The sequence below is a fragment of the Artibeus jamaicensis genome, unplaced genomic scaffold (genome assembly GCF_021234435.1).
Source record: "Artibeus jamaicensis isolate MK-2021 breed Jamaican fruit bat unplaced genomic scaffold, CSHL_Jam_final contig_387, whole genome shotgun sequence".
Classification (NCBI taxonomy): domain Eukaryota; kingdom Metazoa; phylum Chordata; class Mammalia; order Chiroptera; family Phyllostomidae; genus Artibeus; species Artibeus jamaicensis.
In genome coordinates this window covers 45,345,295-45,369,822 of record NW_026521812.1, presented here as the reverse complement: position 1 = coordinate 45,369,822, position 24,528 = coordinate 45,345,295, and the positions used below count along the sequence as shown (strand labels likewise).

The window sequence follows — 24,528 nt, the reverse complement described above, 5'->3', positions numbered from 1 at the left end:
ACTTTATGAACTGTGTGCAGTAGGACAGTGGGAATGTCTTGGTGGTCGGTAAAAACAAAATTTACTCTAAACCATTATATCTGATGTTGAGCACCAAAAAACACTCTGAAGAGTTTTGTAGGCTGGAGAAGGTATCAATTAAATGATACAGCCTTAGTCTCAAGAAAAATAAATTATGAAGTGATCATGGACATGCGGTGTGATTGTATTTCCTCTGACATGGTTGATGTAACACTATTTTCTTGAATAAATTCCTGTTGTCCCTACCAGAAATAAGTCTACAAACAGGCCTTTGTTCTGGGCACACAGGGCAGCAGGTAGACCTGATGGGCATTGCCAAGACCTGTAGTCTGGGCATTTAGCAGCGTTGAAGGGGTTAAAGAGACATCTGAGGCCAGAGCAGACAGAGAAATAGTAGGCCATGTGTCAGTAGTTAATAAAGATTGAGGATGTCACAGGTCAGAGACTGCCATGGAGTCCTGGGAAGAAGATGGGTTTCCAAGAAAAAAATGAGTGACTACTGTTTCATGGCCAGAGGGTTGAAGGCAGTGAATAGCAGTGGCTATTGTGTCCCACCCTGGGAATTGGACCTTGGATTTTGAACATACCAGGCTACTGAGGAACACAGAGGTTATCAGACGGGGCAGTGGTTCGGGTAAGAGCAGGAGTTGAAGCGATTTGGTATTAGCATGGTTATGGGTCAAAGTGAACACCAGTGCAGGGATTAGGCACTAAAGTGAAGACTGGCTGTGGATCAGAGAGGATTCCGGCAGAAGCTTTTCTCTGCACTGAATATGGTTTTGGAGGAGTTGACCCAAAGTTCTAGGATGACCGTGGTCACTGGGCAGCTCCAAGACTGAAATTGCACCTCTGAAGTCATCATATTTCTGAATTTCAGCATTTGGAACTTTATCAACTAATGCTTTGTGCCCTTTGGCATGATGCCTAGGTCAAGATGAAGAACACAAAGTCCAGATCTAATAGTAAATAGCTAATATTTATTCAACACTCACTGTGTCCTGTATTATTCTAAGTGCTTTACATGTACTCCACGTAACCCATTTAGGGAGAGAGAGATTGGCTTGCAGGGATTCTGACTTGAGCAATAAAATAATAGGGAGAAACAAGTCTGATGGGTTTAGGCCTGAGATTCTAGTATTCTCCAAACACCAGCAGTTCTGGGTACTTGAATTCACTTGTTAGCCTTCCTCATTGTTTTATGGCCCGTGACCATTTGCTTCCACTGGCCTGTGTAACACATGCCACTGGTCATGTGTATATCTTATGGCTCCTGTTCCCAACTCCCCTCCAGGGCATCTTCCCACACCACTCTCGTGCTGGCTGGTAACCTTTCCTGGCTGTTCGTAACTTTTGTTGACTTGCTACACATATTTGGTCACTTGATTACATATATTCTTCCTTTTTTTATACTTGTTTCTTTAATTGTTTAATGTTTGTAAATTTTGCTTTATGAACACCCTCCTGAAGTCTGTGTTGCTTTTGTGCCGTTTATAGAGCCATCGGCATTGTAAATAACCCAATAAATTCATGGAACTTGCTCTGTACCTTCCCTCCTGCCTTGATTTTAATTCAAGTTGTAACTTATTGTTAAGAAATGCATTATTTTCACATATCTTACAATGTATGAAATATGACTTAAATTTTTTTTTAATTTTTACAGGGCAAACTCAGAAAATGAATCTTTTCCAGGCAGTAACAAGTGCCTTGGATAACTCATTGGCTAAAGATCCTACTGCAGGTAAACTTACCTTCTGCTTGATTATGGAGGCTGTGGCTTCAGAATTAACAGTTTGTTAGAAATATTTGTCTGGCACTCAGTGGTTAACATTATAGCTACCTGAAATTTATAAAAGACCTGACCAAATGACTAAGGTTTAATAATCCAGTTATGATCTTAACACACTTTTAATGCACTCATTACAAATTAGTTCTCAGGTATATCTAACATCATCATCAAATTACCTTTCCCCATAGTATGCGAGGTACTGATATTATATTAGTACCTTCTGGATTAATACCTACTCTGTACTCCTGTTTCTCTAGCATATAAAAAACAAAATACCACTTTGTTCAGCTCTCTATAAAAATTAAGATTTGATTCTATGCTTTCCTATAGGATACATTGTCATTCAACTTGCAAGATTTGGGGGGGCATTATATAAATAACCTTACCTTTGTCTTATCAAGTTAAATTATTAATATAAGAACCTTTGTCTTATCAAGTTAAATTATTAACATAAGGAGAGTTTCCCTTCTGCTGTATTTTTGAAAACTTGATTGGTTATACTTCATACCTTTGACTTCTACGTGAGAATCCTTAGTTTTAAGATCAAGTGAAAAACAGGTTGTTTTTTAGTAGGAAGTGAGAACTAGACTGTTGGACTGGAGTTGTTTTGAATGCTGTCTGAGAGAGGTTGGTCTGGATGAATAGAGAAGGGTGAGTTATTTTCCTGAGGTACACAAAGCTGGTTGGGTGCATTAATATGACTAGATTTAGCACTGTGAATTCTCATTTTTTAAATTTCCTTTGCCTTACTACAAGTTCCTCTCAGTTCGCACCTGTACTGTTCTTTTTCTTGCTTACTATGTCCTACCACACTTGCCTCCTTTCTCTTTCACACAATGTAAGTCACTTAACTATTTGTGACTATTCTCTCTGTTTGGAATTCTTTGCTTTCAGTGTTTCCAATCACTGACTCTCATTGTATAATATACCATGCATTAAATAACACTGGCCAGAAACTCGAGAGCCTGGAGCGTGAGTTGTAGTTCTGCCTCCTTGCTTTCCGACTTCACAAGTTCCTTTACTCCTCCTGTGGCTTCAGTTTCTCCATGGGAAAGCAAGATGAGGCTTTAGAGCGATGGTTCTTTCTCCTCTGGAGCGATTTCAATCCCCCTTCCCCTTATGTGTAACAATGCCTAGAGACACAGCTGTGTGTCAGGGGCAACTGTCATCCAGCAGGTAGAGGTCAGATATACGATGTGCTGCTGTCTGCCTACAGTGCACAGGACGGGCTGCTGCAACGGAGGAATCATCTTGTTCACAATGTCAGTAATGTCAAAACTGAGAAACTTTGATTTGGATCTGTGGTCCACTTCTGTCTTCTGATTTAAAATGCAAACATTTACATTACTTATTTCTCATTGTTACTATGAGTCAGGGATAATTAAATAAAATATGTCCTTTAAACATCATTTTTCAGTGATATTTGGTGAAGATGTTGCCTTTGGTGGAGTCTTTAGATGTACTGTTGGCTTGAGAGACAAGTATGGTAAGTTAATATCTTTATATATGAACAGTGTTCCTATATAATTTTTACTTAAAGATCTTGAGAATACAAAATATGCCTGTTAAATTGTTGCCATATCTGTATTGTATGAATGAGTTCCTTTTCATTGCCACGGCCGCCCACGGAATCCTTTGGCCTAGATTTCTCCAAATGTGCTCTGGGGCATCCCTTCAACCTAGTTCATATTACACATATTATAGATTCCAAAATAATCTTTGTTAAATGTATTGTTTATCAATGTCATGCATATATCTAGGAATCTTTGATGTTATTGCTGCCTGCTCAATTTCAATTCCATTGCCTGTAGTTTAAGATTTTGCCCTATTAGTCTTTCTTAAAAGATTTCATCTTTTTTTGTCTATTTTCTTTTTTATTTTTCTATAATTATGTATACATACAAGTTTTATACATCTTTTTATGTCTGTATATTTTATTTGTAGATGTGCATATATACATGTTTTTCAAAAATATTTGGCTCCTATTTTGTGACTCTTTTTAAAAATATATTTTATTGATTATGTTATTATAGTTGTCCCAAATATTCTCCCTTTGCCCCCTCTGCATAATATTCCCCCTTTTTTCCAGCAGTTTTCCCCACTTAATTCATGTCCATGGGTCATGCACTTCAGTTCTTTGGCTACTGCATTTCCAACATTGTTTTTAACATCCCCCCGTCTATTTTGTACCTACCAATTTGTACTTCTTAATCCCTGCACCTACCCTCCTTCTTCCCCAACCCTCCAAATAATCTTCATTTCTGTGATCTGTTCCTGTTCTGCTTGTTTGCTTAGTTTATTTTTTTATTCCGCTGTTGATAGTTGTGAATTGGTTGCCATTTTAATGTTGATAGTTTTGATCTTCTTCTTTCCCCTTAAATAGGTCCTTTTAACATTTCATGTAGTAATGACTTAGTGATGATGAACTCCTTTAGTTTGACCTGTCTGGGAAGCACTTTATCTGCCTTTCCATTCTAAATGATAGCTTTGCTGGATAGAGCAATTTAGGTTGTAGGTCCTTGCTTTTCATCATTTTGAATATTTCTTGCCAGTCCCTTCTAGCCTGCAAAGTTTCTTTTGAAAAGTCAGCTGACAGTCTTATGGGAACTCCTTTGTAGGCAACTCTCAGCTTTTCTCTTGCTGCTTTTAAGGATCTCTCTTTATTTTTAACCTTTGGCATTTTAATTATGATGTGTCTTGGTGTGGTCCTATTTGTGTCCAACTTCTTTGGGAATCTCTGAGCTTCCTGGACCTGCATGTCTGTTTCCTTCACTAAATTAGGGAAGTATTTTTCATTAGTTTTAAAAATAAGTTTTCAATTTCTTGCTCTTCCTCTTTTTTTGCCACCCTTATGATTTGGATGTTGGTACGTTTGGAGACGTCCCAGAGGCTCCTTATTCTATTCTCATTTTTTAAAAATTCTTTTTTCTTTTTGATGTTTTGACCGAATGCTTTTTTCTTCTGTTCCAGATCATTGATTTGAATCTCAGCTTCATTCCCTCCAATGTTGGTTCCCTGTGGATTTCTTTTTTATTTCACTTAATGCAACCTTCACTTCTGCCAGGGTCTTTTTTTATGTTGTGGCAGTACCCAATGATTTCTTTGAGCATCCCAATAAGTAGTGTTTTGATCTCTGCATCTGATAAGTTGGCTATTTCTGTTTCATTTAGTTCTTTTTCTAGAGTTTTATTTTGTTCTTTCATTTGGGCCATATTTCTTTGTCTCCTCAATTTGGCAGCCTCACTGTGTTGGTTTCTGAGTATTAGGTAGAGCTGCTTTGACTCCCTGTCTTAGTAGTGAGTCCTGTTGTAGAAAAGTCACCTGTAAATTGTGTTGGGAGGAGTCTTAAGTGGTCACTGGGGTGGAACAAATTGTTTCAGTGCTTTGTGGCTCCATGGGGGGTGGGGTGGGGCAGGGAGCTCAGCCCATATACAACTTGTGCCCTTCCAGCTGTTGCCCTGGTACTGAATCTATAGGGGGTCATTCTGCATGAATACCAACTCAGTTGTGGGTCATTTTAAAATATATATATTTTATTGATTATGCTGTTACAGTTGTCCCATTTTTTCTCACCTTTATCCCCCTCCACCTTTTACCCCCTGCTCTCCAGAATTCCACCCCCGTACCCTTAGTTCATGTACATAGGTCATACATATAAGTTCTTTGGACTCTCCATTTCCTATACTATTCTTAACCTGTTCCTCTTTTTTTGTATCTACCCATTATGCTTCTTATTTCCTGTACCTTTTCCCCCATTCTCTCCCCTCCCCTTTGCTGCTATGATCTCCATTTGATCCATGTAATCTCTGTTTCTGTGATTCTGTTCATGTCCCAATTGCCTGTTTTTGTTTTTTAGGTTCAGTTGTGAGTTGTGAGTTGGTAGTTGTGAGTTTGTTGTCATTTTACTGTTCATAGTTTTAATCTTCTTTTTTCTCAGATAAGTCCCTTTAACATTTCATATAACAAGGGCTTGGTGATAATGAACTGCTTTAACTTTACGTTATCTGAGAAGCACTTTATCTGCCCTTCCATTTTAAAAGATAGTTTTGCTGGCTAGGGTAATTCTGGATGTAGGTCCTTGCCTTTAATGACTTAGAATACTTCTATCCAGCCCCTTCTTGCCTGTAAGTTTTCTTTTGAGAAGTCAGCTGATAGTTATGTTTTGTACATGTATGTATCAGCTGATAGTCTTATGGGAACTCCCCTGTAAGGTAACTAACTGCTTTTCTCTTGTTACTTTTAAGATTCTGTCCTTATCTTTAATCTTGTGTACTATAATTATGATGTGCCTTGGTGTGTGCTTCTTCAGGTCCAGCTTCTTTGGGACTCTCTGACCTTCCTGAACTTGCATATCTATTTCTTTCTCCAGATTGGGGAAGTTTTCCTTCATTATTTTTTCAGATAAGTTTTCAAATATTACTGTTTTTCCTCTTCTTCTTCTGGCACCGTATGATTTTGATGTTGGAATGTTTACAGTTGTCCTGGAGGTTCCTAAGTCTCTTGTTTTTTTTTTTTTTTAAGATTTTATTTATTTATTTTTAGAAGGGAAGAGAAGGAGAGAAATATCCATGTATGGTTGCCTCTCATGTGTCCCCTGCTGGGAACTGGCCTGCAACCCAGGCATGTGCCCTGACTGGGAATCAAACTTCTATCCTTTCGTTCACAGGCCCTTGCTCAATCTACTGAGCTACACCATCCAGGGCATCTTCATGTTTTTTTTTGAATTCTTGTTTCTTCATTCTGATCCAGTTGAATGTTTATTTCTCCCTTTTGTTCCAAATTGTTGATTTGAGTCCTGATTTCTTTCCCTTTACTGTTGGTTCCCTATTTTTTTATTGCACTTTGGATAGCCTTTACTTCTTCCTTTATTTTGTGTCTGTACTCAATCATTTCTATGAGCATCCTCTGTTTTGAATTCTGATTCAAAAATGTTACCAGTGTTTTGAATTCTTCATCTGATAGGTTGGCTGTCTCCTTATCACTTAGTTCTTTTTCTGGAGATTTTTATCTGTTTTTTCATTTGGATCATATGTCTTTGTCTCAGAGCATCTGTTACTTTGTAAGCGGCAGAGCCGCAGGGATTCGCCAGGGCAGGGCAAGACACTTTGCTGGGTTGTGGCACTGTATGTGAAGGAGGGGTCAGGGAGGGAATAATGCCATTTACTCAGCTCTCACTTTGTTGGGGCTCCTTTAAGAGAAGTCTCTTGAGAATCCTATAGTTTCTTCTGCTGCCCCAATCCACCACTGGTTTCTGCAGTGAAAGTTATGGAACTTATCTTCCTGGTGCTAGAAACCTGGGCAGGGCGGTCTGGTCTGTGGCTGGGATTGCTCCTTTCCGAGATATCCCTCCCAGTTTTTATCCACCACAGGTGAGTGTGGGACCACCTGTTCTGTCCCTTCTCCACACCTCCACATCTCAGCACCTCCTGCCCTTCGGGATGAATATGACTTTAAATTCTCGGTTGTTGGACTTGCATACAGCTTGATTTTCTGATGCAGCTGGGTGAAATTTGTTTTGCAGTTTAGTTCTAATTTTTTTTCTGTAGTTGTGCATGGAGGTGAAGTATGTTTAATTATGCCTCCGTCTTGGCAGGGAGTCTGATATCATCTTTTATTACCTGCGTTACTCAGGGTTCTTTAGAAAATAGAAGCATTAAGATATATTTGTGTCTCTGTGTGATGTGTATATATATATGTACCTATATCTGTGTGTATATCTATATATCTGTATATCTATCTACATCTATACCTATACCTATATATAGAGAAGGAATAATAGATTTATATTTTAAGGAATTGGCTCACACAATTGTGTGGGCTGGCAAAGCTGAAACCTGTAGGGCAAGCCAGCAGGCCGGAAACACTGGCATGGTTTCTATATTGCAGTCTTGAGGCTGAGTTTCTTTCTGTGTGGGAAACCTTAGTTTCTCCTAGGGCCTTCACGTGATTGCATGAGGCCCAGCCACATTATGTAGGGTAATCCTCTTTATTGAAAGTGTACTGATTTAAGTGTTAATCTCATCTGAAAAATACCTTCACAGCAATATTTTAGACTGGCATTTGATCAGATAAGTGGGCACCATTGCCTAACGAAGCTGACACACAAAGTGAACCATTGCATTCTCTTTTTACATGTTTTATCCCAGCTAATGTGTGTCTTTTGCCTGGTATGTGATTGATTTCTGCTTTTTGCTTTCACTCATTTCATTTGACTCAAGACTATCAGAATGCTTTGTGGCCCATCCCATTCTTCTCATTCCTGACTTTTTATGTAGGGGATGTTGCACCCCCTACTACTGTAAGGGATGCCTTAGGTAATTTTTACTTGTTATGTCTTCTCTCAGTTTTATTTAATCTGGCAGTGCAGTTCAGTTTCTTGGGAGGACTTGACATCTATCTACCTTCTTACCTTTGACACTGCCCTGTAAAGCTCCTGTGTGCCACCAGAGTAAGGGGCGAAGGTCTTTAAGATATTTTTTTCTAATTATTGTTCCTTTTTGTTCCACTGTTTTCTGAATCTAAGGAACCATAGCATGTTCATTTCACTTCCCAGGAACTCCCAGGTGGTTGTTCTCTTCTTCCTTTTGACAGCAGGCTGACTTCCTGGGTCCTGTCCCTCTGCCTTTGCCTAGTTTTCTGTTTCTAACAGCTGTTTAGAGTTTGAGAGAGTTGGGTCAATCTCATCGATCTCAAGCTGTCTCAATTAGTTCCAGCTAATTTAGACTCCTATAAACTTTAGATCTTAAAAAAAATGTAAAAACTTTTATACATTTGATTGCAAAAGTAATGCATATGCCTTGTAGAAAATTTGGAGAATACAGAATGGTATAATTGTTCATACTCCAGAGATCATGAAATAGGGAAAAATGTCCCCATAGGCTCCACTGCCTGCTACAATGAAAGCCAAACTCATAAGACAGGTGCTGGTGAGAAGGAAAGTGGTTTATTTAAGATGTTGGCAACCTGAGCAGATGGCAGGCTCATACCTCAAAAACTGCCTCAACATCTCTGGTTAAGCCAGCAATTCTTATAGGGAGTTGGTGGGAATTTGGGAGGGGAACTGCTAAGTGGGGGACTGTGGATGTACAGTTTCTGTTGAGACAGGGAAGTGGGAGTGAGGGGAGGGGGCTGAAGTGGAGGTCTAGAGTTCCCACTTAAGTCCCCTCTTCTTGTTCTGATGTTATCTCGTGATGTGAGTTAGCCAGATGTCTGTGATTCACTGGGTCCTTGTTGGTGGCAGTGCCCCTGTTTCCAGGAACAGGGCCAAATGGGGGCAAAAAACCAGAGTTAATTATGTATGCTTTGATTTGTTACAGGATGTATAACTTTGTTCATTAGATTAGTAATATTAAATCCTGATTACAATAACCTAGAGGTAATCACTGTGTAGTTTGGTTTGTACACTTCTCGACTGAATTTGCATTTATTAACCAATATTTAAAATATAGAATTGCACTCTGTTCAAGTTTCTTCATCTCTACATTGCCCATCTATTCTGGCGTGTGGTCTACTTTATGTATTAGAGCCTTTAGCATGTTAATCATAGTTGTCTTTAATTCCAACACCCCCACAACACCTGGTTCTGATGCTTGCTCTGTCTCTTCAAATAGCGTTTTTTTGCCTTTTGGTATACTTTGTAATTTTTCCTTTATAGCAAGACATGAGGTACTTGGTAAAAGAAACTGTTGTAAATAGGCCTTCAGGGATGTGGTTGCGGACTCGGGCAGGGAGGGGAAACATTCTGTAGTCTTTTGGTGAGCCTGTACCTCTGAATTGTGAACTTTGCAAGTGTTTCTTAATTTTTCCCCTCTCAGGTGAGATGGGATGGCTAGAGTGGGCTGGAGTTGGTTATTTCCCTTCCCCCGGCTCAGTTAGCTCTGATAATACTCAGCAGGCTAGGCTTTGGTCAACTGGTTTCACCTGATGGTAGACCGTCTTAAGAAGGGACTTCTCTGGTACATCTCAAAATAGTTCCTTCTCTGCTTCCCCTGCTGGAAGTGAGAGAAGATTTTTCTCTGATATATACTATGGGAACCTGGTTGAGCTCCTGGAGGTAAACCTCACAAAGTTGAAGCCACCCGATTGACTGGGTCCCTTGGAGTTTTTAAATCTCAGACTTGTCTACACTGAGCCTCCAGCAATTCATCTGTTACAGTTCAGTTTTCCCTACCCAGGCACCGGTTCCTGTGATGGTTTCGACGCCTGCTTTCTGCTCCTGTAAGTTGAGATTCCCTGTAGTTGTATGTCTGCCTGTTTCTCCAGTCTGGGGGGCAGAGGTTTGCTGTGTGTCCTCCCCTCTCCTGTGGGTCTAAGATGATTTTTAGTCTTCACTTTGTTGTTAAGATGAAGCGGTAACTTCTGAGCTTCTTACGTGTGGAACTGAAAACCAGAAGTTGAATTATACTTTCATAACTTGTGTGTGTTATGTGCTCTAGAATGGGCTCTGACTGCTCACAACTTTGTTATGAATGAGTGATGTCCGCAATGCCTGTTCTCAACAGGCCTGCTTAGCTCCTGTCTATACGCATGCCTATGGCTTTTGTGGAGACAATCATCTCATATTTGGTCTTCCTCTTTTCCTGCTGCCTCCTATTTTTCCCAGCATTGTTGTCTTGTCTATCTCTGGTGTAGCTATGTTGCTGAGCAATTTCTAGCCTTCATCATTCCGTCTCGCCTGACGCAGTGTGCAGTAGCATGCCATATGCTTGTTTAAGCTGGTGAGTCTTCTGTTGCTGGCTCTCTGCCCAGGTTCTCATCCTCGATGCTCCTCTTCTTACTGTATCCATTCTGTCTGGGGTGTTTCATCCATGTCACCTTCAGCTTACACACTGGTAACTTCCAAATTTCCATCTCTAGTTTAGACCTCTGGCCTGAGCTTCAGATCTCTCTGTTTACTACTGTATATCACTGCACATCTTCACCTCAGTGTTCCAGTCACTTCAAGGTCAGCATTTCCAAATTCATGTTTTCACATTCAGCAGAATTCATTATATCCACCCAGCAACTCCATGCCTTCCACTACATTTTCTGTTTTGGTGAATCTACCACCAACCTAAGGCAGAAACTGGGGAGATCCTAGTGTGTTCCTTTTGTTTCTCATTCCCAGTGTTCTGTCAGTCCTACCTACAATTTTATCTTCATAGTTTGTCTTTAATGTAGACTCTTTTTCCATTCTCACCACCCTGGATTCTCACTTTAGATTCTTAATCTGTTGTACTCAAACAGTTTCATTTTTCTTAGTAGTTACCCTCCCTCCAGTTCATTCCTTATCTTCTCGCCAGTGCGAGCATTCCGAGACCCAGATTTCTTGGCAGGATGTGTGGAAGACTTTGAGATCTGCTTCCTACCTACCCACCCGACCTCATTCACGTTATTCTTCACTTACATTGACTTCCTGGATGTTTTCCCGAAGCCCCTGTTTTTTTTTTCCCCACCTCTTTTCTTTTGCACATGCAATTCGAATCTCTTTCCCATGAGTACTGGTAAGCTCCTATTTCACCTTCACACGGTTCCTCTTTATAAGGCTTCCTGACCCTGGAGAAGACCCAGGCACTGCTTAATCACTGTTCAGAGTTTACATGATTTACATCTTGCAGAGTATATTTTAATTGTCCTTCCATCAAATCTGCACTAGACAACTTAAAGGCAACAGGTATTTACATCTTTGTATCCCTGAGTGTTACCATTGCATCAGCGAATATTATGTGAATTAACTCTCTGTTCTCTTACCAAGGCAGTGGCGTATGACCTTAGAGAGGGGATTTGCTTATCTCCCTTCAATAATTTTTGGTCGGTCTGATTTTCTTTCTTAAAAATAAAGAAAAAAAGGGAGGTTAATAAAGGGAGAAACTAAATCTCTCTCGACAAAGCCTACTGTTCATAGAGGGCCATTGCAGATTTATGTTTATATGACAGGGCTGAGCTAAGGAACAACTTTTAGCTTTATTGTCAGCACTGCCATGAATGTTTACAACAGCTTTAGGACTAGGAATTCAAATTTTGAGTAATTCCAGGTTGGTCAGTAGGAACTATTAAATCACCACCACTGTCTCTAATGAGAAGAGGGTAAGGTTGAGTTTTCAGAAGTGAAAAATGAAGAAAATGGTGATGGGAAATATATTATCAGACTAGATCAGGCGTGTTCAGGGTGGTATGGCTATAGACGGAAATATATTATCAAAAAAGAACTTTTGCATATTTAAAAAATAGCACTTGCCTTTTAAAAAATCTCTGCTCTTGTGAATATAAGCTGGGAATTTTTAGGTATATTATATATATACCTAAATATAGGCTGATAGAAACATCTGCTTAGTGTTTTTTCCCAAGTTAAAAATATTAATTAAAAGATTATGTTGATATAGTTGATTGCATTGTATGAAAAGACATAGCAAAGACAGCCTTTTGTGAGGGATCGGTGGGCTCTCTGGGCAAGGCTGTGTTGAGTGGGAAGGGATCACAGTCAGTCAGTAGGTGGCAGCCTACCCTTTGGAATGAGGCCGCCCCTGTCGGCATCTGACCAGTGTTCTGCAACTGTGGAGAAGCGATTTCAACTCCATCAGAAGGGAGAATTTGAAGACTTGGAGGTTACGGACATAGTACTGTAAAGCTGAATATTAATTTATGTAAAAAAGAGGGAGTTGTATAATTAGGGGCAGTGCTATTTAATAAAGAGAGAGAGAGTCATATTGTATTCCAGGTAATCCAGATGAATGTGGGTTTAGCTCCACTGAACTGCTTTTTTACTTCCTGTATTTTGATAGAAAAAAATAATAGGAGTGCTTTGAAAATTGAATAGTATAACTTCCCAACACATTGAATACCAAATGGCAGATTTAAACTTTTTAGGTGAGGGGATTCCTTGATCAGGAGCAACAATTGGAACTTGGGAAATTCTAGGGAAGCAGGGGGTGGAAGAAGGTAGTTAAAGGTAGTTGATTTTCACAGCGTGTGTGATTTTTATATTGAATACCACACGTTCTGTCATTTACATTATGAGACAGATTTCACTGTATACAAAATCTGCCCTCCTTATTGTCATTCTCAGTGTGATAGAGTGCGGGTGTGTTTTAGTCAAATAAGACTTTGGCATTTCAGGCTCAGGGTCTGTTTTTATTTAACACTGTTGTGTACTCATATGAATATTGTTGGGCTGTGGTTCCTAAGGCTGTATTTTGGTCTACTTCTTGGAGGAGACTTAGGTGAGAGCGGGAACAACGGAGGACTTACTGATTTGGTTTGCAGGCCCAAACATCCGCCTTTTCGCAGGACTTGATGTTTTTCCATTACTGTATTCATTCCTCTGCACCACAGCTGTGGCCTGTCGTAGCAACTTGGGAAAATGAATATAACTACTTCTTATGTAAACACCATAGAAATTGTAGAACCCGATACTTTAATCCACTGAACTCAGGAAGGGAAACTAGGACAGTGATGTGGAGATGGTGAGTCTTTATAGTATGCCGATGTTTGGGAGTCAAGTCTGGGCCTTGGTGTCCTCATCAGTAAAGGGAAGGAAAAGGACCAGGTGGAACTCGTTTGCTTTATGCTTTGATTTCCTTTACATTTAGAAGCTTTGTAATTATAACAGTTGTTACATTATCTCAGAACCCTGGGGTTGCCCTGACTGGGTAGCTCAGTTGGTTAGAGCATCACCCTGATAGAGTAAGGTTGTGGGTTCAATCTGCCTGTCAAGGCATGTACATGAAGAAACCAATGAATGTATAAGTAAGTAGAACAACAAATTGATGTTTCACCTGCTCTCTCAAATCAATACAAATAAATAAGTAAAAAGAACCCTGGGCAAACTTAAGCACTTAATTTTCTCTTAATACATCCCTTTTGCAGTATAATTTTGTAACTGTGGGGACTGTAATCAAAATCCTTGGACAGATCTCATGCTTTTATATGAATTATGAAATAACACAAACAGAAAGTGACCTTTTATTTTACGCTCCTGCTACAAAGAACGGGTTACTTGCGTGATAATCATACTCCTGGGTTTAGTGTCAGAGTTTCACTGATGAGTGGTACTCTGTGAAATGGGGTTTGGCCTCTGAGCAATTGAAACTAATTTCCCTGGGGAAAAACAAGTTAAAAAATAATGACAGTTGTTCAGGGAAATAGAATATGTGGTTTATTCCTCCTATTGAAGTGTATGCATTTATGACTTCAGAGAAGGTTGGAAACTAGTTATAGGTGGTAAGATGTCTAACTGTTCCCTAAGTTGGGAATGAAAGCAAGTATCAATAAGATGCTGTAAATGGTTTTTTCTCATATGCCTATTAAAATATTTTAAAGTATATTTTATGGATTATGTTATTACAGTTGTCTCAATATTTCCTCCTTTTCCCCCCTCTGCCTGGTACTCCCCTTACCTCCAGCAGTTACCCTTCCTTACTTCATGTCCATGGGTCATGCCTATAAGTTCTTTGGCTTCTCCATTTCCTATATTCTTAACATCCCCCTGTGTATTTTGTACCTACCAATTATGCTTTTTAATCCCTGCACCTTTTCCCCATTCTCCTCCTTCCCCCTCCCAACTGATAACCCTTCAAATGATCTCCATACCTATGATTCTGTTCCTGTTCTGGGTTGTTTGCTTAGTTTTTTTTTTATTTTGTTGTTGATAACTATGAGTTTGTTGCCTTTTTAATATTTATAGTTCTGATCTTTTTTTCCCCTTAAATAGGTCCTTTTAACATTTCATGTAATAATGACTTAGTGATGATGAACTCCTTTAGTTTGACCTGTCTGGGAAGCACTTTATCTGCCTTTCCATTCTAAATGATAGCTTTGCTAGATAGAGCAATTTAGGTTGTAGGTCCTTGCTTTTCATCATTTTGAATATTTCTTGCCAGTCCCTTCTAGCCTGCAAAGATTCTTTTGAAAAGTCAGCTGACAGTCTTATGGGAACTCCTTTGTAGGCAACTCTCAGCTTTTCTCTTGCTGCTTTTAAGGATCTCTCTTTATTTTTAACCTTTGGCATTTTAATTATGATATGTCTTGGTGTGGTCCTCTTTGGGTCTGACTTGTATCGGACTCTTTGTGCTTCCTGGACTGATATGTCTATTTTTGTTCACCAAATTAGGGAATTTTACTTTCATTATTTTTTCAGGTAAGTTTTCAATTTGTTACTCTTCCTCTTCTGCTTCTGGCATCCCTATGATTTGCATGTTGATACGTTTGGAGATGTCCCAGAATCTTCTTATACTTACTCGTTATTTTAAAGTCTTGTCTCTTCTTTCTGTTCTTGACAAATGTTTGTTTCTTCATTGTGTTCCAAATCACTGATTTGAATCCTGACTCTTTCCCTTCCCTGTCTATTCCCTGTAGAGTTTCTTTATTTCACTTAGTGTAGCCTTCATTTCTTTCTTTATGTTGTTGCTGTACTTAATGATTTCTTTGAGCATCCTGATAACTAGTGTGTTGACCTCTGCGTCTGATAGGTTGGCTCTCGCTGTTTCATTTAGCTCTTTTTCTGGGGTTTTGATCTGTTCTTTCATTTGGGCCATATTTCTTTGTCTCCTCAATTTGGCAGCCTCCCTGTGTTTGTTTTTGTGTATTAGGTAGAGTTGCTTTGACTCTGTAAAAGGCACCTCCAACCCAAATTCTGTGGGTTGGAGCCTTAGGTAATGACCAGAGTGGGGCAACCTGCTTCACTGGTTTGTAGATCCTTGTGGAGGAAGGTCTTGGAGAGGGGTGCCACTGGCTGGCTTCTAGGGGATTGCCGTTACTTGCCCCATTTCTAGTCACTTCACCCACTTCCCATATGTAACTGGCACCCTTCCAGCTGTTGCCCTGGTGCTGAACCTCAGAGTGAGTGAGTTTGCATATGTTTTAAGACCATGTGGGCCCTTTAGTGGAGCTTCCTGAAAATCCTGCAGTTCCTTTCACTGCTCCAACCCACACTGGTTTTTATAGCCAGAAATTATGGGTATTTATCTTTCTGGTGCTAGAACCCTGGACTGTGTGTAGTGGCCCAGGATCACTTGCTCCCAAGGTATCCCTCCCAGTTTTTATCCACCACACCTGAATGTGGGACTGCTCATGCTCAATCCACCGCCACTGGCATTCCAGGCCACGTGGCATCTCCTCGACTCTCTCCCCATCTCTGTGTCTCCCCCACTGCTACCCATTTGGATGAATGTGGCTTCTTTAAATCTTTGGTTGTTGGACTTTTATACAGTTCAGTTTTCTGACAATTTTGGGTGTTATTTGTTTTGAGATTTAGTTGTAATTATTTTGTGCTTGTGCAAGGAGACAAAGCATGTCTGCCTGCACCTCCATCTTGACAAGAAATCCTCCTATTTTTAAAGGATTGCTAGTCACTTCAGGTGTTTTTCATTCCCAAAAAGTCAGGTACTTTAATTTGTTCCTGATATTACAAGGCTCTTTGTTTTCTAAAAGTACACATGTGAAGCCCTGGTTAGCGTAGCTCAGTGGATTGAGCATGGGCCTGTGAACCAAAGGATCGTGGTTCAATTCCCAGTCGGGGCACATGCCTGGGTTGCAGGCCAGTTCCCAGCAGGGGACACATGAGAGGCAACCATACATTGATATTTCTTTCCCTCTAAAGAAAGATAAATAAATAAAATCTTTAAAAAAATAAATAAAAATAAAAGTACACATGTGATAGAATTAGTTAAGAAACATGTTTAATGTCCCCTTTTTTAGCCCTTCTTTTTTATGCAGTTGAAGAAGTTACCTCAGAAAATGTGATAAAAACATTGACGTGTACTTCATTTATGGTAGTTTCACTTATATATTGCATTGATGTTCTTTTGTAAATTTTCATTAAAAAAGATTTTAGGCTCTATTATAGTTAAAATTGGCACAAGTGGTTACTATGACAACTTCTCTAAACATTAAATGACTGTCATCACAGTTGGCATGTTGATCAGTAGCTTAACAAATAACATTTAAGAAAATAAAACATTTAATATACTTTGTAGAATATCAGAATTGGGGAGAAATTGAGGATATACTTGAATTTCAGGAGCACTGAAATCACCCCCAGTTCTCAATTGGGAGTCATTTTGCCCTGCTGGGAACATTTGGCCATGTCTAGAGACATTTTTGATTGTCATAGCTGGGGGTTGCCACTTCGCATATAGTGGGTGCAGGTCAGGGATACTTACCCATGATGCACTGGACAGCCCTCTCCCACCAACAAATGATTAGTATCTGGCCCAAAGCGTCAATAACACCAGGGTTGAGAAACCCTAATCTAGTCCCTCTTCTGATGTAGAAACTGAAGTTCTGAGAGGTTGAATGTTACCATTTTGCCCAATGGCAAGTGGGTGAGCCAGATCCTGAGCTCAAACATTTAAAACACAGTTTTAAGCTTTTTGAACTATATTATTTGCCTTGGGCAACTCATTTATATAAAAACATGGGATATACAGTATAAAGAATATGTAAGGAATTTTAATAAGCAAAGGTCAAGGGGCTTGATTACTCATGGAGTAAGAAGCCAGTCATCAGTAACCCTTATTAAAGTTGTAAAAAATTCTCTTTTTGTGACTTGTGAACAAATTTTTTGGTTAGTGCATTAGATTGTTTGGGGGTAGCAGCTGCCGCTTTAATAATATTTTTTCCTTAGTTGATTAAACAATAAATGTTAGAGCTGTCAGCAGGTGTCTCTCTGACATTTTAAGCATCAGTGTAATGCTCTTAAGCCAGTTTTTCTCAACCTTGTTTGGCAATGATGGGCTTTTTGAATTATTAAATGTGTACAGCAGGGCTTAGGAGAAAGGCAAGGGCAACAGTAGGCCAGGAAAAGTGGGGGTGTAGGTCATTATTGTCAGAAAGTGTGAAACTGACTTATTTATCTTTTTAAATATCACAAAGAATTAGAAAAATTATATTTTATTAAGAAAAATATATAGAGAGTAAAAGATTTTTTGTTTTACATTTTCACGGTAAAGTATGACATTTATCATATGTCCATTTAATAGCAGATATGGCATTGCTAAGTTAGCTTCCCAAATCTGGTTCCGAGTCTTATGAAAATTTTCTTCCCAACTGTTACTTTTAACAGAGAGAAGAACATACTTTTTTTCTTCAGTATTTAATATTTTTTGAATTAGAGTGCCTTAGATATACTTAATTGTTTTATTTTGGAGCTCATTTTATAAATTTTACATATTGAAGCCAGAAAGCAATGATTTCTTTCTTTCTTTTTTTTCACTTTTTCTGTATTCAAACTTGCTTATTTAATTCAAATATAATTTTGAATTATGAGGCTTTTCTTTTTAGATCCAAGAAATTATCAGGGTTGAAAGGGGATCAGTATAACAATTTTTATATGGACCGTTTAGATTGCTCAGGGTCTGAACTCTGGATTCTCCCATCCTGTTTTGTTCATCTTTAGGAAACATCACAAAGGCCATTACCTTACAATATAGGATGCTCTTCTTTCAAGAAGTTGTGCCTGATGGCCATGCAGCCATCTAGTAGCTTTATATTGACATTGTGCTCAGGTATTGAGCTCATGTTGTCACTTACCTGAAATCACTTACCTGTCCCAGGAGGTTTGAGTCAAAATGTGTGGGTTATTACAAGCTACACATTCTGTGCTTTAATTCTAACTTGGAAGTCCACTATGTAGCACCTTCAATAGTTATAAAGTTACATAATAATTGAATTCACCAGGAAAAAAAGATTTTTCAGTCAAACTGGGAGTAGCCAGTAGAGACAGTCCTGCATGGAAGAGAGCATTAATGTCATTTGCCAGGTATTTGTTGAGTGAGACCTATGTAAAGTCTCAGAAGATCAGCCGGCGCACAATGCTCTTATTTTGTTCCCCTTTAGCATAAATGAGATTTCTCTCTTGCTTTGATTGGCAGAGGGGATGGGGGTTGAGTTAGGTAAAGGTTGGCAAATGTCATGTGCTAAGGAATCACTTGGGAAACTTGTTGGACAAAAAGTTTTCAGTTTCCTAGTGAGTAGCTACACCCAAAGGCAGCTTTAGCAATGAAGTACTTGACCTTCTCTGGTGGCATCATGCCATCCCGCTCCCCCCACCCCCACCCCCAGGGTCCTCTGGCCATCAGCTAGAAGTGGTGACATCTGGCCAACCTCAAATTAGCCAAAACATTCTTTTTCTGTAGTTTTGGCTCCCAGACACGCAAGCATTACTGGTAATAAAGGATTTCTCCTCATCTCAGTTTCTGGGCAGGCAGTTCATTTAACCCTCATCTTTTTCCCCTGCTGGTATCTGCCAGCTTGGAGTTCAGCACAAACAAAGACATTTACTTCTAAGCCAAAAGGAAACACATATTACATTCTTAATTCATGAAGATTCTATAGATGCTGAATTTTGAGCATTTTGTTCTTGAAAAAGTGGAGGTTCCTCAAAACTCAAAAGGAAACATATCACTTTAGGAACATGTTAATTCTTAAAGGAAGAAAGGAACATATTAAATGGCTTACACCCATTATCTCTTTTCAAAGCTAAATTAAACAGTGATAGGATAGACACTAAAAAGTTCCACAGTATTTTAACATTCCTCAATCCAACAGGGCACCTGAGTCATTTGCCTGGAGAAGCCACCTTTTCTTTTGTCAAGTTAAGATTCCAGGGAGTTTATGCCCCAGGACTATTTAGCTTTCAGTTACTCTATTGTGTACGTGGTTAAAAGTCTGCTCATAATGTTTAACTCTATATAAAAAGAGAAGTTAGATACCATATTAGCTGTGTCATACAATGATTGCATGAATTGTGTTTTTTCAAATGGCTTCATTCACTCCACAGTCTTTTGAAAATGAGTCAGGGATCTGTTGTGTGTCTCTAACCTACCCAGTCTCTCCTGCTTTCTCTCAGATACTTGTAAGCGGAATTTGAACAAAATAATCTTGAGCATTACCCCTGCCCTTCGATCAGCTCGCCAAATTACCTTTATTCGCCTTCATATCTAGTGTCCACTGTTTCTTCAGGCCTGGGGCAGAGACAGCTCACTGCTCAGCTTTAGCTCCTGTTTCCCCTAAAAATTTCAGCGAAGTAAAATTTCAATAAAGTGGGTTTTTTTAGGCTAGGTGATCCTTGGTTGTCAATGTCCGTTTCGCTCAGGGAGCCGCCCACGCGTCCCTGCACTATTCTTCACTGCTCAGCTTTCCTTAGCTGTCGCCGTTGCCACCCTGTGTCCCATTTCCCACAGTAATCTCTGCGTCCAAGGAGCTACAGGACCGGAAGGTAGACGTTGTTCTTTTCGAGGGTTTAGATAGGCTGAAGACTTTCGAAGGAGAAGAGCCTAACGTCAGGATTTCTTGCCTGGTTTTATTTTCACAGGTACCCTTCTGGTATTATTTTCTATTTGTGGTCTCTAGTGGGGTCTTTGTTCAACAACTTGAACCTTTCTTCCTTAATTTCTGGTTGACTGCTAAAAAATTAAATCCAACTATTAGCATGGTGTCTGTTTTCCCCTTGTGGGTCCCTTTTGTGGAGGCTTTAGCAACTTGACACTGTTTCTCCTTGCCTGTCCTCTTCCTGCCATCACTGTGTGTACAGGCATAAGGGGTCTGGTGTTCATCCTGTAGAGATCAGATGTCCCACCCACCACCGGCCCCCCCAGAAAAAAAAAGAAAAAAAAATGAAGAAGCCTCTGATGATGGTGCAGCTACATGATGATCCATGGATGCTGACCCTGCCTCTGCTAACTGACATTGTGGTACCTGGCACTCAAGGATACTTTAATTTTCATCTGTCCCTCCAAACCACCTCATGCATACATAATATCTAAGTAAACGCAGGCTAGCTATGAAAATGAGATTAAGACAAGCCATCCGGCTTTAGTCTCCAACTAGAATGCTTCTCCTAAGCTCTTCCTACATAGATATTCTGGAGTTTCTGCTGCCTGGCAACTCCATCAGTTTCTCTTCGGGTCATTTTTATAGTTTCTGCGGAACTGGAAGGTTGCCACTCAAAATAGCATGTGATATGACTGCTAGGCCAACTGTTGCAAGTAATGATGGGGTATGAAGGCAGTGATGGGCTGCACTCAGTAGAGAAAGGCTGGCATTGACCAGTGGACACAGGAAGTAGGTGATTAATGCTGAAGTGTCATCTGACATGCAGAAAAAACACCCCTGAGCTTTGTCTTGGGCTAAGGCACTTCTTTAGTATGTCCTGGGATTGCTCAGGTCATTTTGCAGGCTATAGAGACCAATGTATTAGGCCTGGGTGCTTGCTGGAGATACTATTTGAGGAATATATAGATGCTTTCATGTGTGTGGTATAAAAAAGTGTTTGAAATGGGCCCCCAGACAGTGACACCAGGATTCACTTCGTGGCACTGCTCTTCACCCTTGCCTGTCTGTTGCAATGCTGATTTGTAGGTCTCCCCACGGAGGTTCTAAGTCACTGGTCTGGTGTGGGGCCAGGGTATGAGAGCTTTAAAAGGTTCCCAGGTGATTTAAATATGCAGCCAAGTTTGAAACCTGCTGTAGAAGGTACTAAAGCCTTTAAGGAAATCCCAATACACTTGATAGGGCAAAGCACAGTTACATGGCAAGTAAAATAACAATGTAAGAGTGAAATAACAATATAAAACTATATAAGAAGTACCCATAACTTTGCTTCTTTTATTTAGGCTAAAATTTAAATGACAGAAAGTGAACTAAATTGTGCACTGCGAGTTTTGATATCTGAGATTTATGGAAAAAGAGACAATTGAACATAGGCATCTACTTTTCTCCAGAGACTCCCCTGGAACGTCAAGGGGTTTTCTTTTGTAAAGGCCTAAATCCACAAGGATGGGGAGAATGTGCCTGGAGACAACATGAACAAATGACAGAAAGCTGGAAGGCAAAGGACTTAATAGGCCTGGAAAGACAGAATCTGGATTGGGCAGTGGGGCAGCCAAGAACCTGCCTGGTTACGTCACAGAATTATCCAAAGGCTCAGGAGTTGGCAACACCAAGTCTCTCTGGGAATAGGGGTGAAGAGCGTTAGGGCTCTAGAATAAGGAGAATTGGTTGAAGGTCTTTTTGCCCTCAGATTTCCAACTTTTTTCTATCATCTGGACGAATCCTGGAGGTTAATTCTTCATGGAGAGAGCACATGTTAATTATCTAGAGGTTAGGGGAGCTGGAAATATAGTCTTTATTCTGTGAGGATATGTGCTCGGGTAAATTTTGGGGTTCTGTTACTGTACGAGAGAGTGTGAATAATGGGAGATGATTAGCAGTCGGTACTATGCTTATATATAAGGTGTTTACTACCTGTGTTAGTATAGTAATATCGGTAACAACAATGATGGTAATGATAATAGTAGCAGTGAACTTTATAGTGCTTTCTACATGCCCAACACTCTTCTAGGAACTTAACATATATTAACTCACCTAATTTTATTCCATTTTGCAGAAGTAGAAAATTTTATAGAAGTTCAGAGGAGATAAGTAACATCCTCAAGTTTTCACACCAGAACCAGGCCTAAGACCTCTTCTTTCTGTGATTAAACTTGACAGTGTTTCAGACAAAGCTGATTTCTAATTAAAGTTGTTTAATGTGTTGGTTTTGTGTTCTTGGAAAAATGTGATTATACTGATATATGTGCTTGATAAATGTTAGGAATTATTTCTAGTTTTATAAAACTCCTGTTGTGTGAATTCAAGTAACAGAATACAAATAATGTAACATTTAAAGTGTAGTATCTTTTTTTTTAATGGGTTCATATATTTTTGAATACTGTTGTAGAAGGTGGTGAATGACAATTAAATTGTTAATTTAGAACATAACTGTGGCCACAGCATGTAAGATTGAAGACAGGGAGACCAGGATCGAGATGACTGTTGAGTCCAGAGGTTCTTAAACTTTAGCATCCATCAGAATCACCTGGAAGGCTGGGCCAATTAGAGATTACCGGGCTCTGCTCCCAGAGTTTTTACTTCAGTAGGTCTGAGCAGGGGCCCAAGAATTTTTACTTGTAAGGAGTTTTCAGGTGGTGTTGTTGCTGATAGTGCAAGGACCACAGTGTCAGAACCTCTGCACCTCTCTGAAAGGTCCTGAGACGCCAAACTATGGCCATGGAGGAAAGGTGGAGTCGGGAAGGGGTCAATAGAGAGCCAGAAAGGGAGAACTGGTAGGCCTTGAGATTCTTTGGAAGTTGAGGCAAATGGAGAGAAAAGGATCTAGGGCAATTGTCAGCAGTTAAATATTGAGTTAAAGACAAAAGTTTCTGCTAGGTATGCAGGTAGGAGGCCACTGGTGACTTGTTGACAGAAATAAAAGTTTTTTTCATACAAGGGTGAGGTCAGAAGTAGATTAGATGACCAAAACCTTGAGGGAATGTGATTACCCTGTAATAGCGTATAGAATATAGATGTCTTTAATTTTGAAACACTAGATTTTACTCTGTACCATTGCTTGTTTAACCTGGCTACGTGGGTTGGACCAAACTAAAGGGTTCTATCATATTATGCATCATGATACTTTCTGGCTTTCCCCTGACCCGTTGTTAAAAAATGGATCTGACATTTAAAAAAGTTTCTATATCCAGTTTATTTCAAGTGAAACTCATCCACATGCATATAGAAACTGTTTCCTTGCATTTTATAATGTATGGTGACTGTCAAGCTCTGTCTGCCTCTTGGATCTTGCATATGGATGCTTGAGTAGTGACAGATTTAAAACTTCAGCATTGTCAAGTTCTGTTGGAAGTACCTGGGTTTTTTTCACACTGCTGTCATTATCATAGTTCATGCTCTCAATACTTTTGATCTGAAAGATTATAATATTTGTGGTAAGAGTCTTTTTTCTTCTGTCTATTCTAGCTAACATTATATACATCTGTGAGATTAATTTTCCCAGAATATACAGCTCTGATCATGATACTTAACTTGCTTAAAATCTTACCTATGTTTAATAGTAAAGTCGAGTTTTCTTAACTTAGCATTTAAGATCTTAAGTGAACTGGCTTTCACTTTTCTTTGTTAGTTTTTCACCCCCTATTCCTTGCTGCATCCACAATACTCAGCAGTGCACCGAAGCTTCTCTGGCCCTCTGATTTTCTTACAGCTTCTGCCCTTCAGAAAGTCCTCCCTCTTCAGCTCTGACTCCTACTTCCAAACCCAGCACATCTTCCTCACAGCCTTCACTACCTGGAAGTAATCTCTCAGTTGTTCCTGTTTGTGTCCCTCTAGCACCGCATCGGTAACTTATTATAATTACTTTGTTCTATATTTTACTTACATATAAAATTCACCTTTCTATCTCCCAAGATGCCCTTAATAATCCCACACACAGAGACTGGTTTAGTGAAGGGAAGAATGGGAACTTGTTGTCATGATTTAGTGCAAATAAAGTGATGGTTCATTTAACGGACACAGATAGGTATTGCTTATCAGTGGATGACTTCTGATGGAATTTTCTACTGCTGCTGTGAGTGAAGGTTTAAGTATAGTCTATCAACTTCGTCATATCTCTGTTCATTGTTCAGAAACATTTTTATTTTAATTTCTTTGTATTTGATTGTGTCCTATGTATTTCAGCAAGCTGAAACTATGCTTATTGTGAGATGTCACTGTTATGCTGTTTATGGCAAGCTTGTTAAGCCTCACTTGCATGACGTGTGTGTGTATAAGTACCCATATACACATAGACATGAATTCATATATATTTTACCTGAGATTAATATGGTGGACAACTGTGTTTTCCACACAGTGGTTATTAGTTAGGTGATGAATGGATTCACTGGTCAGAATAATGATCTACGCCAGTAATT

At 39.5% G+C, this 24,528-nt stretch overlaps 1 protein-coding gene across 2 annotated transcripts in view; it reads left to right on the top strand.

Annotated features, from left to right (window-relative positions):
- The window catches only part of BCKDHB (branched chain keto acid dehydrogenase E1 subunit beta), a 189,963-nt gene that overhangs the window by 7,648 nt on the left and 157,787 nt on the right, over positions 1 to 24,528 (top strand). For both annotated transcript variants that reach the window (XM_053664756.1, XM_053664755.1), the window contains exons 2-3: positions 1,682 to 1,759; positions 3,225 to 3,293. In XM_053664756.1, the coding sequence (XP_053520731.1) occupies positions 1,682 to 1,759; positions 3,225 to 3,293 (147 nt within the window). The remainder of the gene's footprint in view (positions 1 to 1,681; positions 1,760 to 3,224; positions 3,294 to 24,528) is intronic.